A 15,215-nucleotide genomic window follows, 5' to 3' on the forward strand; every position below is an offset into this window, starting at 1 on the left:
CCTTCCCCCCCCCACCCCCCCCGCCCCGCACACTCATGCTCCCATCCCCCTGTTGTCCATGTCCATTGGTTTGGCTTATATACATGTATACAAGTCCTTCGGTTGATCTCTTCCCCTTACCCCCGCCCTCCCCTACTTTCCTTCTGGGGATTGATAGCCTGATCGCTGTTTCTCAGTCTTTGGGTCTGTCCGTTTTCATCAGTCTATGTTGTTCTCTATAATCCACAAATGAGTGAGCTCATGTGGTATTTATCTTTCTCTGACTGGCTTATTTCACTTAGCATAATTCTCTCCAGTTCCATCCATGCTGTTGCAAATGGTAAGAGTTCCTTCTTTTTTATAGCAGCATAGTATTCCATCGTGTAGATGTACCACAGTTTTCTAATCCATTCATCTACTGATGGGCACTTAGGCTGTTTCCAGATCTTAGCTATGGTGAATTGTGCTGCTATGAACATAGGGGTGCATATATCCTTTCTGATAGGCGTTTCTGGTTTCTTGGGATATATTCCTAGTAGTGGGATCACTGGGTCAAATGGGAGTTCCATTTTTAGTTTTTTGAGGTAGCTCCATACTGTTCTCCACAGTGGCTGCACCAGTCTGCATTCCCACCAGCAGTGCAGAAGAGTTCCTTTTTCTCCACATCCTCTCCAACACTTTTTGTTTGTTGATTTGTTGATGATAGCCATTCTGACAGGTGTGAGATGATAACGCAAAGTCGTTTTGATTTGCATCTCTCGTATAATTAGTGACCTTGAACATGTTTTCATATGTCTTTCGGCCTTCTGTATGTCCTCTTTCGAAAAGTGTCTATCTAGGTCCGTTGCCCATTTTTTTATTGGATTGTTTATCTTCCTTTTGTTAAGTTTCTTGAGATCCCTGTAAATGTTGGAAATTAAACCCTTATCGGTGGTATCATTGGCAAATATGTTCTCCCATGTAGTGGGTCTTCTTGTTGTTTTGTTGATGGTTTCCTTTGCTGTGCAAAAGCTTTTTATTTTGATGTAGTCCCATTTGTTTATTTTCTCTTTAGTTTCCCTTGCCCTAGGAGCATTATTAGAGAAGAAATTCCTTTGGCATATGTTTGCAATTTCGCTGCCTGTGGATTCCTCTAGTATTTTTATGGTTTCCCGTCTTACGTTTAAGTCTTTTATCCATTTTGAGTTTATTTTTGTGTATGGTGTGAGTTGGTGGAGTGTGGCTCTTCCACAAAATACCACGTGTGGGCGTGCACGTACAGTGCGATTGAAACTTCGTGGCCACACTCAAGGGGCCAAAGAGCCGCATGTGGCTCACGAACCACAGTTTGCCGACCACTAGTCTAGAAGAAGAGGTAAGACTGAGTGAGATTAACACAGCAAATCTGAGTGCAGAAAGCTACATCCTGTGTATTCAGAAAAGAGCACCAAGACCTTTAAAAAGCCCACTTCCCCCGCCCCCTTCAAAAGGGTTTTCTTTGGAAATTGTTCATTTTTTTTATTTTGCTTCATTGTTTCCTTTTTAGCATAGATTTTTCTGTCCTTTGAAGAAACTGTAAATAGAAACTTTCATGAAGAGATGGTAATGAGCAATGGGAGAACTGAATTATCAGCTGCCAGGCAACTCTCATTCACTTCAGAAAACCCAATGTAAACACTGATGGAAATGAACATTTTTGTCTCTGGGTAGCACCAACTTAGCCATCTGGGTGGTGCTAAATATAAGAAACTTCTGCAAATGATCGGATCCATTCACTGTTCTTTAAAGAAAGAATGATTGTTTGGGGGGTGTTGTTGGTATAATCCAATCACCTTAATATTTAAAAATGATTGGTTTCTATCCTCTTGCTTGATTAAACTGTTGTAAGTAAACATGCATAGGAAGCGGAGAAATCTGGTTAGCAGGTGTCTGAACAATGCTAATCTTAGAGCTTTTCCAGGCCACTCAGTTTGAAAGAACTGCTTTGACAGGTGACTCATTGCCCCTTTTACCAACGTGGTTTTTCATTCTAAAAGTTTCAAGAGGTGGGGTTCTTTTTCCCACATTAGTTCAATGTGTTTGGAAATTTGCTCTTGGTTGACATCCTGGGGAAATTAAAGCTATATTTGGCCACCAGAGGGAGCAGCTGGTGTCCATGAAATTCCACAGAAACAGAATTAACAGAACATTTTGAAAGGTGGTTGAATTCAAAGCAATGTCTTTTGTGATTCATATCACAGTTGGCATGATGTGGAGTTTTAGATTTAATGACTGCTAAAAGTTCCAGTGGGGAAAGAACACTTCTTGCTGTCTGATTTTACTTCTCACCAGAAAAAGGGTTTATTAAAGTGACTTCGGGGACGTTTTGTGAGAGGAGGATGTTTGCAGTCCAGGAAAAAGCATTTCCCGTGCCCTGACCACTTTGGCTCAGTGGCTAGAGTGTCGGCCTGTGAACTGAAGAGTCCCAGGTTCAATTCCAGTCAAGGGCATGTACCTCAGTTGTAAGCTCTGGCCGTAGATTGGGGCACATGTGGGAGGCAACCTGTTGATGTGTCTCTCTCTTATTGATGTTTCTCTCTCTCTGTCTCTCCCCCTCCCTTCCATTGTCTCTAAAAAAATCAATGGAAAAATATCCTCGGGTGAGGATTGACCAAAAAAGGAAAAGCATTTCCTGCTTCCAGCAAGCTCCTAGTACAGCAAGTCCTCGGGTTACGTCGGAGATCCGTTCCTATGGCGTGACATAACGTGATTTTCAAGTTGGAACCCACCTACATAAGCACCTATGTCACTCACATGGAGCACATACACAGCAGTAATGAAGTGAAACAGTAAAAAGATTTAAAAGAAAGATAACAATTCCTGACCTTTACTTGTGGTAAATAAATAATAAAAACCGTAAAGCACATATGTACATACGTCGAAATGATAGAACTTTTTTTTTTTTTAATAAATGGGAGATGGCGACATACCATGAAACAACGTATGTCAAGTCCGACATAGCCCGAGGACTGTCTGTAATTGGTTTGCAGCATGGTGGTTCCTTTCAGGTTTGGCAGTTTTCACCTGCTCTTGATCTCAAAAGCTAATTTCTATACGGCTCTTTATTTTATTAATATTTTGCTTCTACTTAGCCACCCCCTATAGAGTATTTGGACTTGGTCTAAAATAACACCCGAGTCTCCCGTGATGGTTTGATTCATGCACCTTTACCAGCAATCGCTGACCCCCCGCCGACGCCCTCGCCTCAGGAAGGGAAGCAGAAGCTCAGGAAACACGGAAGATGCTTTTCACTGAATAGGACCACGTCTGACTTCCTTCCCACAAAATTCGGAAGCTCCCTCCGGAACACTTACCTTAGGCAGGCCGCGGGAGTTGTCTGTGGTCCCCATTCTGATCCAGCTCAGCTCCCACCTGCAGTTCTGCCCATGCTGAGACAGGACCGCTCTCGGCTGCCCTTGGAGACAGACCTGATGACCTTCCCTCAGGTTCTCCCTGCAGCAGGCATTAGCTGTTGGATTTATGAGATTGCCTTGAAGTCTGCAGCATAATAACAGCAGCTCAACAAATGAGGTAGAATTCTCGTCGATGCTTGAGCAGGCTGAGTGCCCCAAGAGCTGAGAGAGCTGACAGAGATGTTGCCTGATTCTTGCCTTCTTTCCCCTGGGTGCTGACGGCTCAGGAAAGAGATGTTGGGGGGATGAACAGCTGCTCTGTCCTCGCTGTCGACAAAACACAAACATTACATCCCTTTCTCACTAACAAGTTCAAGGAAGAAAAGGGAGCTTGGGTCCTGGGTTCGATTCTGGTCAAGGGCACAGACCTCAGTTGCAGGCATGCTCCCCGGCCCTGGTCAGGGCGTATATGGGAGGCAGCCAATCGATGTGTTTTTCTCACATTGATGTTTCTCTCTCTGTCTCTCCCCCTTCCTTCCACTCTCTAAAAATTGATGGAGACATATCCTTGGGTGAGGATAAACAAAAAAAGAAAAGGAAAGGGAGCTTCGGGATAAGATGCCCAAGATTTTCTCCCAACTCAGCTGCCTCCACAGTTTGGTCTTTGTGACTGTGGGGTAGGACTGATGGTATTTATAGTTGCCCATAAAATATTTAAATTTTTTTATTTAGAAGAAAAAAAATTGAGCTTTTAGGTCAAAGAAACTTTTCACAGATAATCATGTTTTTGTCTTTATATGAACACAGTAATAAAATATAGTTTTAAAAAATTGTTATTTCTTTTTTGAGAGAAGGGGGTCCAGGAAGGCACAGTACTCAGAGCCATGATAACCAGAATGCATCCAGGGGTCTGGAAAAACCCAAGGAAAAATGTATCGTTTTACATAATTGGCTCATGTTCCATTCCGTGAGTTCAGATAATTGTGAGCAGGTTATAAAGGCCTTTGGCTATATAACCCCACATCACCCCCTTAGTGTGCACCATCCAGAAACCTGGAGCCCCATGACGTCTAGGCTTGACCTTCAGTGACAGTATAGTTTTCAGTAAAGTGAAATAAGACTGCTCCACTCAGGGCTTGCTTTTTCTTCATTTCCCCTCTACCAATGATATAGTTAGAGGTGTGCTTGCATGAGAACTACCCAATTTTCATAGGACATCACCTCTCCTTTAGTGTGCACTGGAGAGATCGCCTATTAAAATAGGCTGAGAGGTCTACTTTATACCTTATTATTTAAAACATACATATCCTTGCTCAATTGATACCTCTTCAATTATTGCTTGTTAGAACAGGTCTTAGAGATGTTCACTGTATATAGTGAATGTCAAAGACAATCTTGATTCAATTCCTTGTTCTTCATTTTATAGTCTGCCTACCCCCACCCCAAGGCATCTTGGATTGCAAAAGTGCTCATTCATAATTCTTATATATAAAAGTTTTGATTTTGCTAATAAAGATGATTTTCATACTTTGACCAAAAGTTTTCAAAACTGCCCATTTCTTCTGGTAAATCCAATTTTGAAAAGCCTCAATTCAGATGTTCTGTTTTGATTTTAGAAATGCATTTTGAAAAAGGTCAGGCTGTCTGGATCACTTGAAAGGGTTTGTTAGAGGGAACAAGATGATTCTTTCTTTGGAATCTCTCTCACAAGTTATTCTGACCAGAGTCAGTGTTTTCTGACTCATGCAAATTTCAGGGTGACTTGTATTTCAAGAGCAATGTTAAGTTCTTCATTCAGTTTGGGCCCAGAAAAATTAATGGTGAGAAACTGACATGATGAGTTTCACCTTCCAAGATTCTTTCCACTGAGATTTCCAATTACCCTCTTGAGCAATCTGAAAGGTTAATTTTAAAACTAGTACCATATCTAATTACGTTAGGAGCACATGACTTCTAAAGGACAAATCTATAGAAACGATTACCCTTGGAAGAAAGCTACACATAAGCACTTTGTTCCAGTTGTTTAAAGAACATCCCCTTCAGCTCTCTTGTGATGCAGATGCCTTAAGATTCTGTGCTTACTTGTGGTATTATTTGCTCAAAGGATCTTAATTACAGGCACATGTGTTCCAAATGGTGTTATAGTGATACATGTTCCACTTTAAGACGGTTTAAAGATTTAATACTCTCTTCTCCCTCCTCACCCTCCCACGCCTCTCCCTTTGCCCATCTGTCTGCTCACCTTCTCTCTGGGTCTGTTCTCTGCCAGTCTCTTTTCAGCTTTTGTCTTCCCTCTGTGGTCAATGTCTGTCTGTCTTCACTGCCCGTCATTTCTTTTAGTAGTTCTCAAGTTCACCTTTCTTCCATGGTCCGTCCTTTAGGAGTACCAGGCTCAAGTGGAAGAAATGAGGTTAATGATGAACCAGTTGGAAGAGGACCTGGTTTCGGCAAGAAGACGGAGTGACCTCTATGAATCGGAGCTGAGAGAGTCCAGGCTCGCCGCTGAAGAGTTCAAGCGGAAAGCGACAGAAAGTCAGCATAAACTGATGAAGGTAGCAGCCACCCACCAGGAGGGTGTTGGGGTAGAATCAGGGATGATCTAGCAAGACTAAAGGGAGTACTAGCCTGATGAGTCTACATTTAGGAATAATGGGATACGTTGGGAAGTCCTGGTCTTTACAGAAGATATTTTGTTGTCATCATCATCGTCATCATCATCATCATTACTTTGATCACCGAGACTTAAGAAAGTACAGGAGGTACTGTTGTCTGTAAGACTTTATATTCTTGAGACTACCCGTTATGTCATATCTTTTAAATTACAGGCGAAGGATCAAGGGAAGCCTGAAGTGGGAGAATATTCCAAACTGGAGAAGGTATTTTCCATTATTGATGTTGCTGTTTTGGTAGATAATCTTTCAGAGGTTACTATCAGTGGCCAGTCATCAGAAAGAATTCTCTTGTAATGAATAGAGAACTTCCTTCCAGGTTTATTTTGATGGTCAACCTCTGGGTGACCACTTTTAGCTTCAGCTGTAGTTCTAAAGGGATAAAAGACATCATTTTTTTGGTCATGTCTGCTCACAGTAACAAAAAAACCCAGACTCTTAATAAAATGCATGTGAAAATTCTCTTTGCCTTTAAGGCACTGGGCAACTTTGATTCTCTTTTTGCCATTTTGTATGCTGGAGGTTTGCTCTGGGACATTCAGTCTTTTCTGATAGGCACTTGTTTTTCCTCTCCATTAGTAGGTACAGGGAAACAAAACAAAAAGACCCCACAGGAACCTCAGAAAATAGGACTGCAGTAAATGTAGCAAGACCTTAATACCGACTTGCCTTTTGCTTTATTTCCTGGGATTTTAATTATAGATCAATGCTGAGCAGCAGCTCAAAATTCAAGAGCTCCAAGAAAAGCTGGAGAAGGTAAGCCCGAGGGGATTTTCTTGGGAACCTACCCTCCCCCCCTTCCCAAATACTTTACCTTACCCCCTCCTGGGCATGAACGATGAAAGAAACAGATTTAGTCACCCAGCACAGGGGAAAGTGCAGGGGGAATGAGCTATTACCTGGAAATATGAGTTCTTAATATACTTTTTCTTTTGAGATGTGTCAGCAGTGTTTATTTTTGAAAACCAAGCTGTGTGAGAGTCTCAAGAAAAATTTCTAATTATACTGTGACAGAACCCAAGAAGCCGGTTTCTCTCCCTTCGTGGGGCCAGGCTCCCCATTTTGCACATTTGTAAGGGAAGCATGTGTTGTTCACGACCCAGACTGCTTTCAATGAGAAACTCTGTGGGCAGCATTGCTGTGCACTGGAAGATGGAAGGAGCTGAGGAAGCGTCTCCTGGTGGGGGGAGGGGGGAGTTTGGTTGACAGCATCCGGAAAAGGTTGTGCTAGTTGAACCCTGGAAATACCAACAAAAGAGCCAGAATGAATGTGGTTCTGAGACATGCCTTGTGGATGCTTGTGAATGTGTTTATTGGCTTAGTGTAAGAGAACTCCTTCTTACTTACTCTTTTTACAAAAATTGTGGTAAAAAAACATAACATTAAATTTACCATCGTAACCATTTTAAGTGTGTATACAGTTCAATAGTGTTAAGTACATTCACAGTGTTGTACCATGGAGCACTAGAACTTGTCCATCTTGCAGCACTGAAACTCCATACCTGCCAACACGAATCCCCCTTCCCTGCAAGCCCTGCCCTTGGGCACCGCCTTTTCATGTTGTGTTTCTGCCGGTGTGGTTTTACTGCTTTAGGTGCTTCGTATGAGTAGAATAACACAGCATTTGTCCTTGTGTGACTGTTTATTTCACTTAGCATAACATCCTGAGTTTCAGCGACTTTGTGGCACCTGACAAGATTTCCTTCTTCAGGGCTGCATAATATCCCATTGTCTGTATCTTCCACATTTTGTTTATTCATTTCTTCCCTTCTTGCCTGTTCTTGAGCCACTAATGAAAGCCTTTACTGCCTCTTTTAGCTAGTAGCTTGCGTAAGGAACCCTGTTTTCACCTAGAACTGTGCTCTCCAATAGAAGTGTGATGCAAGCCACAATTATCAGCTACAGATGTAATTTAAAATATTCTAGTAGGCTTATTAGGAAAAACGAAAAGAAACAGGTGGAATTATTTGAATAGTATAGTTTATTTAATTCAATATATCATGGTAGCGTGTATGTCAATATTAAGACATTTATACTATTTCAGTTTTTTTTTTTTTAAATAGATTTTATTGATTTTTTACAGAGAGGAAGGGAGAGAGACAGAGAGCCAGAAACATCGATGAGAGAGAAACATCGATCAGCTGCCTCCTGCACATCTCCCACTGGGGATATGCCCACAACCCAGGTACATGACCTTGACCGGAATCGAACCTGGGACCCTTCAGTCCGCAGGCCGACACTCCATCCACTGAGCCAAACCGGTTTCGGCTATTTCAGTTTTTAAATATATTGAACTTAAATAAAGAGTGGAGTTCCTGCCCTAGACAATTTGGCTCAGTGGATAGAGTGTTGGCCTGCAGACTGAAGGGTCCCAGGTTCATTTCCAGTCAAGGGCACATGCCAGGTTGCGGGCTTGATCCCCAGTGGGGGGCATGCAGAGGGCAGCTGATCAATGATTCTCTCTCATCATTAATGTTTCTGTCTTACTCCCTCTTTCTTCCTCTCTCTGAAATCAATAAAAATATATACTTTTTAAAAAGAATGTACTTCTCAGTCACACCAGCCACTGTCAGGTGCTCCAGGGCCACACGTGGCTAGTGGCTCCCATGTGGACAGTGCTGGCCTCGAAACTGGAGTTTTCTTGCAGTTTCCATTTTAAAATTTGGAGTTTCTACTTTTTAAAATTTTAATTTAAAGCAACTGCCCTGACCGGTTTGGTTCAGTAGATAGAGCGTCGGCCTGTGGACTGAAGGGCCCCAGGTTCGATTCTGGTCAAGGGCATGTACCTTGGTTGCGGGCACATCCCCAGTAGGGAGTGTGCAGGAAGTAGCTGAATTGATATTTCTCTCTCATTGATGTTTCTAACTCTTTTTTTTTTTTTAATATATTTTATTGATTTTTTACAGAGAGGAAGGGAGAGGGATAGAGAGTTAGAAACATCGATGAGAGAGAAACATCGATCAGCTGCCTCCTGCACATCTCCTACTGGGGATGTGCCCGCAACCCAGGTACATGCCCTTGACCGGAATCGAACCTGGGACCTTTCAGTCCGAAGGCCGACGCTCTATCCACTGAGCCAAACCGGTTTCGGCGATGTTTCTAACTCTTTATTCCTCTCCTTTTCCCTTCCTCTCTGTAAAAAAATCAATAAAATATATATTTTTTAAAAAGCAACTAAGTGTGAGGTTGTTGGTCTCTTCAACTCAGATCTTTACAATGATGCTATAAGAGCAGAAGTATAATGAAGACCCACATAAAAATTAACTTCAAAATGTGTTATTTAAAAAAAACAACAACACATGGATTGGTGAATTACCATGAACACTATGGCTGTTGTGCCCTTTGAAAAATAGTTGAAATTGCCATAACCGGTTTGGCTCAGTGGATAGAGCGTCGGCCTGCGGACTGAAAGGTCCCAGGTTCGATTCCGGTCAAGGGCATGTGCCTTGGTTGCGGGCACATCCCCAGTGGGGGGTGTGCAGGAGGCAGCTGATCGATGTTTCTCTCTCATTGATGTTTCTAGCTCTCTATCTCTCTCCCTTCCTCTCTGTAAAAAATTAATAAAATATATTTTTTAAAAAAAATAGTTCAAATTACTGTTTTTATCTTGTTTGCTTGTAAATGTGGTACAACTTCTCTATAGGAAAATTAGAAAGTGAGATAATTAAATGAGGAGAAAATTAATGCTTCGAGGTAAATACATTATTACCTGGGTAGATAAATCCTTCTAGACTTTTGTGTTTGCATTACTACATTGCATTGAATCTAAGATGATAATGACTATCAGATACACCATTATCTCACATCAGATGCACCATTATCTCACATACCCCGAGATGGAAAAAATGCCGTCAATTTTCAGTGTGAGATGCATTCCTAATTCAGCGATGTTAAAAGAATATGTATGTGCGTCTTAGAATTAGACAAACTTCATAATAAAATGAATGTTTATATGTTTTTTAAAATGGACATTCTCCTAGTGTCCCTGATTTTCCTCATTTAGAAAATGGAATAAACATGGCCATCCATCTCCTGTTCCCTCTTTCCCGGTAGGCTGTAAAAGCCAGCACCGAGGCCACCGAGCTGCTGCAGAACATCCGCCAGGCGAAGGAGCGAGCCGAGCGCGAGCTGGAGAAGCTGCAGAACCGCGAGGATTCTTCCGAAGGCATAAAAAAGAAGCTGGTGGAAGCCGAGGTGAGCAGGGGACTGCCAGTCCCTGGTGAGCTGACCCTGGACCCTGGCGTGGCCAAGTGGGAGTGACAGTGAGCAGCCTTTGGCTGTGCCAAGGGAGAGGAACTGCAAAGGCACCTCTTGCTTATGTCTGACCAAACTGTTTTCCCTTCTGCAAATATTTTGGAAACTGGAGAGGCTTGGAAATGTTTTCCCAAAGGGGAAGGAAGATTTGTCACAGCAGCTTCAAGTAGAAAGATGTTTTGATGAAAGTTTTTCCTTTCTGTTTTCCTCTGACCTGCTCACTCATCTGGGAGGATTTGTGTATGTGTGGATAGGAGACGAACGCCGTCCCTGAGTTTCTCTTTCTTCTCTCTGTGCCCTTGTTTGTCCTTGCCTTTTCCCCAGAGTAATAATAACACTGATTTCCAAGGCGTCAGCTATTACCGTGTCGATGACTTCCCAGATCTGAATTTCTGGGTGTCTTCTCGCCCTCAGATTCTTTGTTGTTGTTGTTGTTGAAATCGTTTATATAATTATATAGCAAACATACGAGTGTCTTCTCATTGTCAAAAACTTAAAACATACTGAGCATAGAATAAAAAGTGACACTTCCCCTTTTCTCCTGTCCATCTCCCCTAGCTCCGTGGTGATTGCTCTACAGAGTGATGTGCCAGTTGATTTAACCATGTCCCTGTTGCCGCCCTTCTGCTTTCCCTACACCGTGCTGGCGTGACCCTGCTTGCTCATGTCTCTTTGGAGCCATCCTCACCCATTTCCAGTCAGTATTTCCCAGTGCTCCCCTGACCTCTGGACTGGGTATCTGAATAGTGCATCAAATCTAAAATGGCCTCAGGGTTTTCCCCCACGAACTGAGTTCCCTTCTTATTTCCTCATGGTGGTCAGGGCCACCATCATTCATATAGTCACCCCAGGCTTGAAACCTTGACATCGTATCTGCTTTTCCGTGGACCTGTGGGCCCTGCCATTCAGTGAGCTACTCAGTCCTATAAATACAGCCGCCCTGTCTCCTCCGTTCATCCCCTGCTTGCCATTTCTGTCGGCCTCCTCGTAGACCAGGTCCTCTTCCTCTTTGCTGGGCAGTAGTGATTTTTTTTGCCTTCTGCTTCCGGTCTTTCCTTCCTCCCAGCTAGCTCATATAGTAAGACTCATGGACTCAGAAGAAGGCTCATCAACAACCCCTACCCCATCCCAAACCTTTCAGGACTTCCATATATCTTAGTCGCAGCCCTGAGCCTGATACATGACACTCACAACTATTTGACCCACCTTTTTGAATTTTACCTTTTCTCCTGCTCTTCCCCATCACGCATCTGAAGGTGTAGCTGCTCCAGGCTTCAGCTGGGGCCTAACCTGGCTCTTGACCACCTCCGTGTTTCTGCTAACATGCCTGCCTTTGTCTGAGAGGTCTTCCGTCCTCCTCTTCTGCCCTCCCCCTATCCCAGACCATTCCAGAACTCACGTCTCTGTGACTCTTCCCCTCACCTGTTGGGTAAAAAGTCCCCTTTCCTGCCTCCAACCTTCCACAGCCCTCTGTACCTGTTTGCTTTATGGCTCTTCCCTTCTTAACCTATATTATGTTTACCTGTGTTTGTCTTACCTTTTGCAAGGGCAGGAGTTATGTCGGCTTCCTCTCTGTATTTTCTGTGATGCCTAGTATGGTACTTCTGCAAATAGTAGGTGCTTGGTAAATATTTGAATGAATGAATGCACTCCTGTAACCTTCACAACCAAGTACTTGAATTCTAGAGTCTTTATTTTCTTCGCTGTTGGTGCGGGTGCCTGAGACTTCTCTTCCCGCCTCGAGTGCAGGCCTTATGCCCGTAGCGGTTACCCCATTAAAACTCTCTGATTCACGATCTACAGGAACGTCGCCATTCTCTGGAGAACAAGGTAAAGAGGCTAGAGACCATGGAGCGTAGAGAAAACAGACTGAAGGATGACATCCAGACAAAATCCCAACAGATCCAGCAGATGGCTGATAAAATTCTGGTGAGCAGGAACCAAAGCTGAAAAGTTAAAAGATAACAGGTTAGAGGTTGCAGAGGGAAGGGGGTAAAAAGAAGCATTAAGTACCATCAGAGGGGAGGTATCACCAAGTAGGTGAATTAAGAGAAGTGATTTCAGTGAACACCACATCAGAGAACAGTATGAATAATCAAATGTTGGACGTTTCAGCACTGGTAACAGATCCGTAAACATTTTTTATTTTTGCTCTGTTTGCTACTGCCTGGCATTTTAAATTATGGATTTGCATACTCTGTTATTTCCCATAGATTTCTCCAGGAGCATTTCCTTCCTATGAGCAGGCTTTGTATGGCCGTTAACTTGCATTGCCAATTTAAAAAAACAGTAGGGCTTTAGACCTTTAAGACCAAAGCCCAGATTCTTGTTTTTGGAGAAGAAATTAGTCACGCGGAATTGTTTTTCTCAAGAGTAGTATTTGTCATAGCAATGTTCACCCACTCACTCTCTCTGCCACAGTTGGTTCTTATTATTATTTTTCAATTTCCTTAGATGTAGCAGGTCTTTTTTTTAGCTTTGTAATCATGATTCTGTTTTCAGTTCTGGTGACCAATTTAACTTTAATCAGGAAGGCTTTGGGCGGTATTTGCAGATGGGTTAAAGTTTTGCCTGCCAGGGTGGAACGCAGGGGAACCTTTGAAGGACTCCCCTTGGATCTCAGTCCCAAAGCCAGGAATTTGATGCCACTTAGTGATGACTTGGAGTCTGTTCATAGCTCCTTCCTCCCCCGCCCCAGAAGCGACTCTGGAGTAGTCGGCTGTTTCTCTCTGCCACAAGGAGGCGAGGTGGTGAGCAGGTCACTTCTCTCTTTCTCTCTCTCTCTCTGCATCACTTCTGGGAAATGAGTCATATATGAACTCAAGAATAGCCAACTTATAGGCCTGTACTTAATATTTTTTAAAGAAACACCCTTTAAAACTTTACATTTCTATGTTTGTATATATTCACGAGCGTATGGATGCTCTTGAGCAAACAGGTGAAAGAGAAATTGGTTCGATTGTTTTGTGTGGGCACACAGTCTTCATATATACGTCTGTACGCAAAGGCAAATGTGACTGTTGTTCTACCCTTTCCGTTCTCTTTTTCCGTCATCAAAGTTTCTCTTGGCAATTGTCAAGTGTGTGAATTTTATTGTGAGTAAAATTAGGCCCCACTGAGATCCCACCACCACTATCCCTTGCTTTGTGCAAATGAAGTGGTTAAGTCTCTTGCGGTTGCAAAGTGTTTCTCTGTTTACTGGTGATGTGTTCATTCATTCATTCAACAAATATTTAATGAGCTTCTACTATGTGCCAGGCACTGTTCTAGGAGCTGGAAATATAGCAGCGAACAACAGTGTTTATGTAACAGGACTGAAGAGTTTGATCCAATGCATATAGAAAAAATAATGTTTTAAAAAATGACAACAACAACAAAAAATGCCAAACTGCCAAGAAGTCAGATTTTAGCATATCTGCTTTTCCAAAGGTCATTTGCAATTACTATGGAGGAGAATAGAGCTCCACATTCTTTGGTTATATATCGTAAACTCCCATTCATATATAGACCAGAAATTTGGTCTTAAAGTTGCCAGTCTCAGGTATCTGAGTTCTTGACCTGTTTTAGATTCAGATTTCCATTCCTGTGCTATCTTATGAGGACTGAAACTAACAAAAGAAGATTATCAAGTTATTTATAACAAAGATAAAGTAAGCATATTTCTTTGTTTGAATGTATGTTGCCAGCTGCCCAAGTTCCTCTGTGGCTGTGACTTCGTTTATCGGAAGGTGCCTTTTGCTCAAGAACCCTGTGTTTAGGCTGCGAAGTATCTAGGACATGGGCAGAGGTGGTCTTTAATACTGTTATATAATGATGAAGCTTGCAGCAGATCCCAAAATGTCATCTGCTTTAAAATATTTGCTATCTGGTAGGAACTTTCAACACAGATCATTGGGGATCTCATTATATAGCAAAGTCTTTTGCTTTAATAAAAGAAGTCATTGCAGAGGATCCTTTAGTACACAGCAAGCCCTTAAATTATGTTTTTATTAATTAAAATTTCGTTTATATTCATTTTTTCAAGATCATATCTGCTAGAGTACAACAGATTCTGTGTACCTGGTCTTAAAATTGAACACTTCACTGGCCCCCAAAGCAAAGCCAATGCTTGCAGAATTTAGAATTTCAAAAGCTTGATCAGTAACATTTTATGTGCATGTGAATTTGGAAGTATTTTTTCCCATTTTTTGAACATACCCTGTATAATTTCTTCATTCTTCAAAATTCTCGTAATTACTTCCCACTTCAAAAAAAAATGTCATAATAGTGTCAAGAGATGAAAACTTGGAGTAATAACTAATAATTTTTTGTTTGTTTTTGTTATCTTAGTTTTGGAGTAATAACTTTTTATGTTAGTAATGAACTAATGGGCCTAGATTCATAAGACTTAATGTAGATGCGGATATGATATCTGCATTTAGAGAATGTTTCAGTGAATTGAATGCTGCCGTTCACATATCAGTTTATGATACATTGGCAAATGAATTGGTATAATTTTCAAATGAATTACAAGTTTGTTTAAAAGCAAAATACTTAATAAAAGAATGCAGAGAACATTAAATTTGAGCTATTTATATTACTCCAAATTCTCTTCTATCTATAACATATATGTGTACATATTTATGTCATTATTATCAGTATGTTTTATGTTCTGCTTTGTTACCATTAGCTTGTATCACACAAACCAGCGATTTTCAACTGGTGTGCTGCAAGAATTTTTAAAACATGCAATACCTGACCTCTTTTCCCTTAGATTGTCAAATAAAAAAGTGATAACAGCCAACACAACAATAGCTGTCTGATGTGAATGAATCAAAATTGCACCTATTTTTTTGTCAGATTGGCAAAAAATATATTTTTTGATGTGCCGTAGCATTTTAGTAATTACTTTATGTGTGTCATCAGATGGAAAAGGTTGAAAATTGCTGATATACACATTAGA

At 41.7% G+C, this 15,215-nt stretch overlaps 1 protein-coding gene across 2 annotated transcripts in view; it reads left to right on the plus strand.

Moving 5' to 3' along the window:
• CIT (citron rho-interacting serine/threonine kinase) overlaps positions 1–15,215 on the plus strand; it is a 138,280-nt gene that overhangs the window by 58,159 nt on the left and 64,906 nt on the right. For both annotated transcript variants that reach the window (XM_081113434.1, XM_081113435.1), the window contains exons 8-12: positions 5,732–5,902; positions 6,176–6,226; positions 6,722–6,775; positions 10,073–10,213; positions 12,077–12,202. In XM_081113434.1, coding sequence (XP_080969560.1) covers positions 5,732–5,902; positions 6,176–6,226; positions 6,722–6,775; positions 10,073–10,213; positions 12,077–12,202 — 543 coding nt within the window. The remainder of the gene's footprint in view (positions 1–5,731; positions 5,903–6,175; positions 6,227–6,721; positions 6,776–10,072; positions 10,214–12,076; positions 12,203–15,215) is intronic.

The sequence above is a fragment of the Myotis nattereri genome (assembly GCF_964212035.1).
Source record: "Myotis nattereri genome assembly, chromosome: 19".
NCBI classification, from domain to species: domain Eukaryota; kingdom Metazoa; phylum Chordata; class Mammalia; order Chiroptera; family Vespertilionidae; genus Myotis; species Myotis nattereri.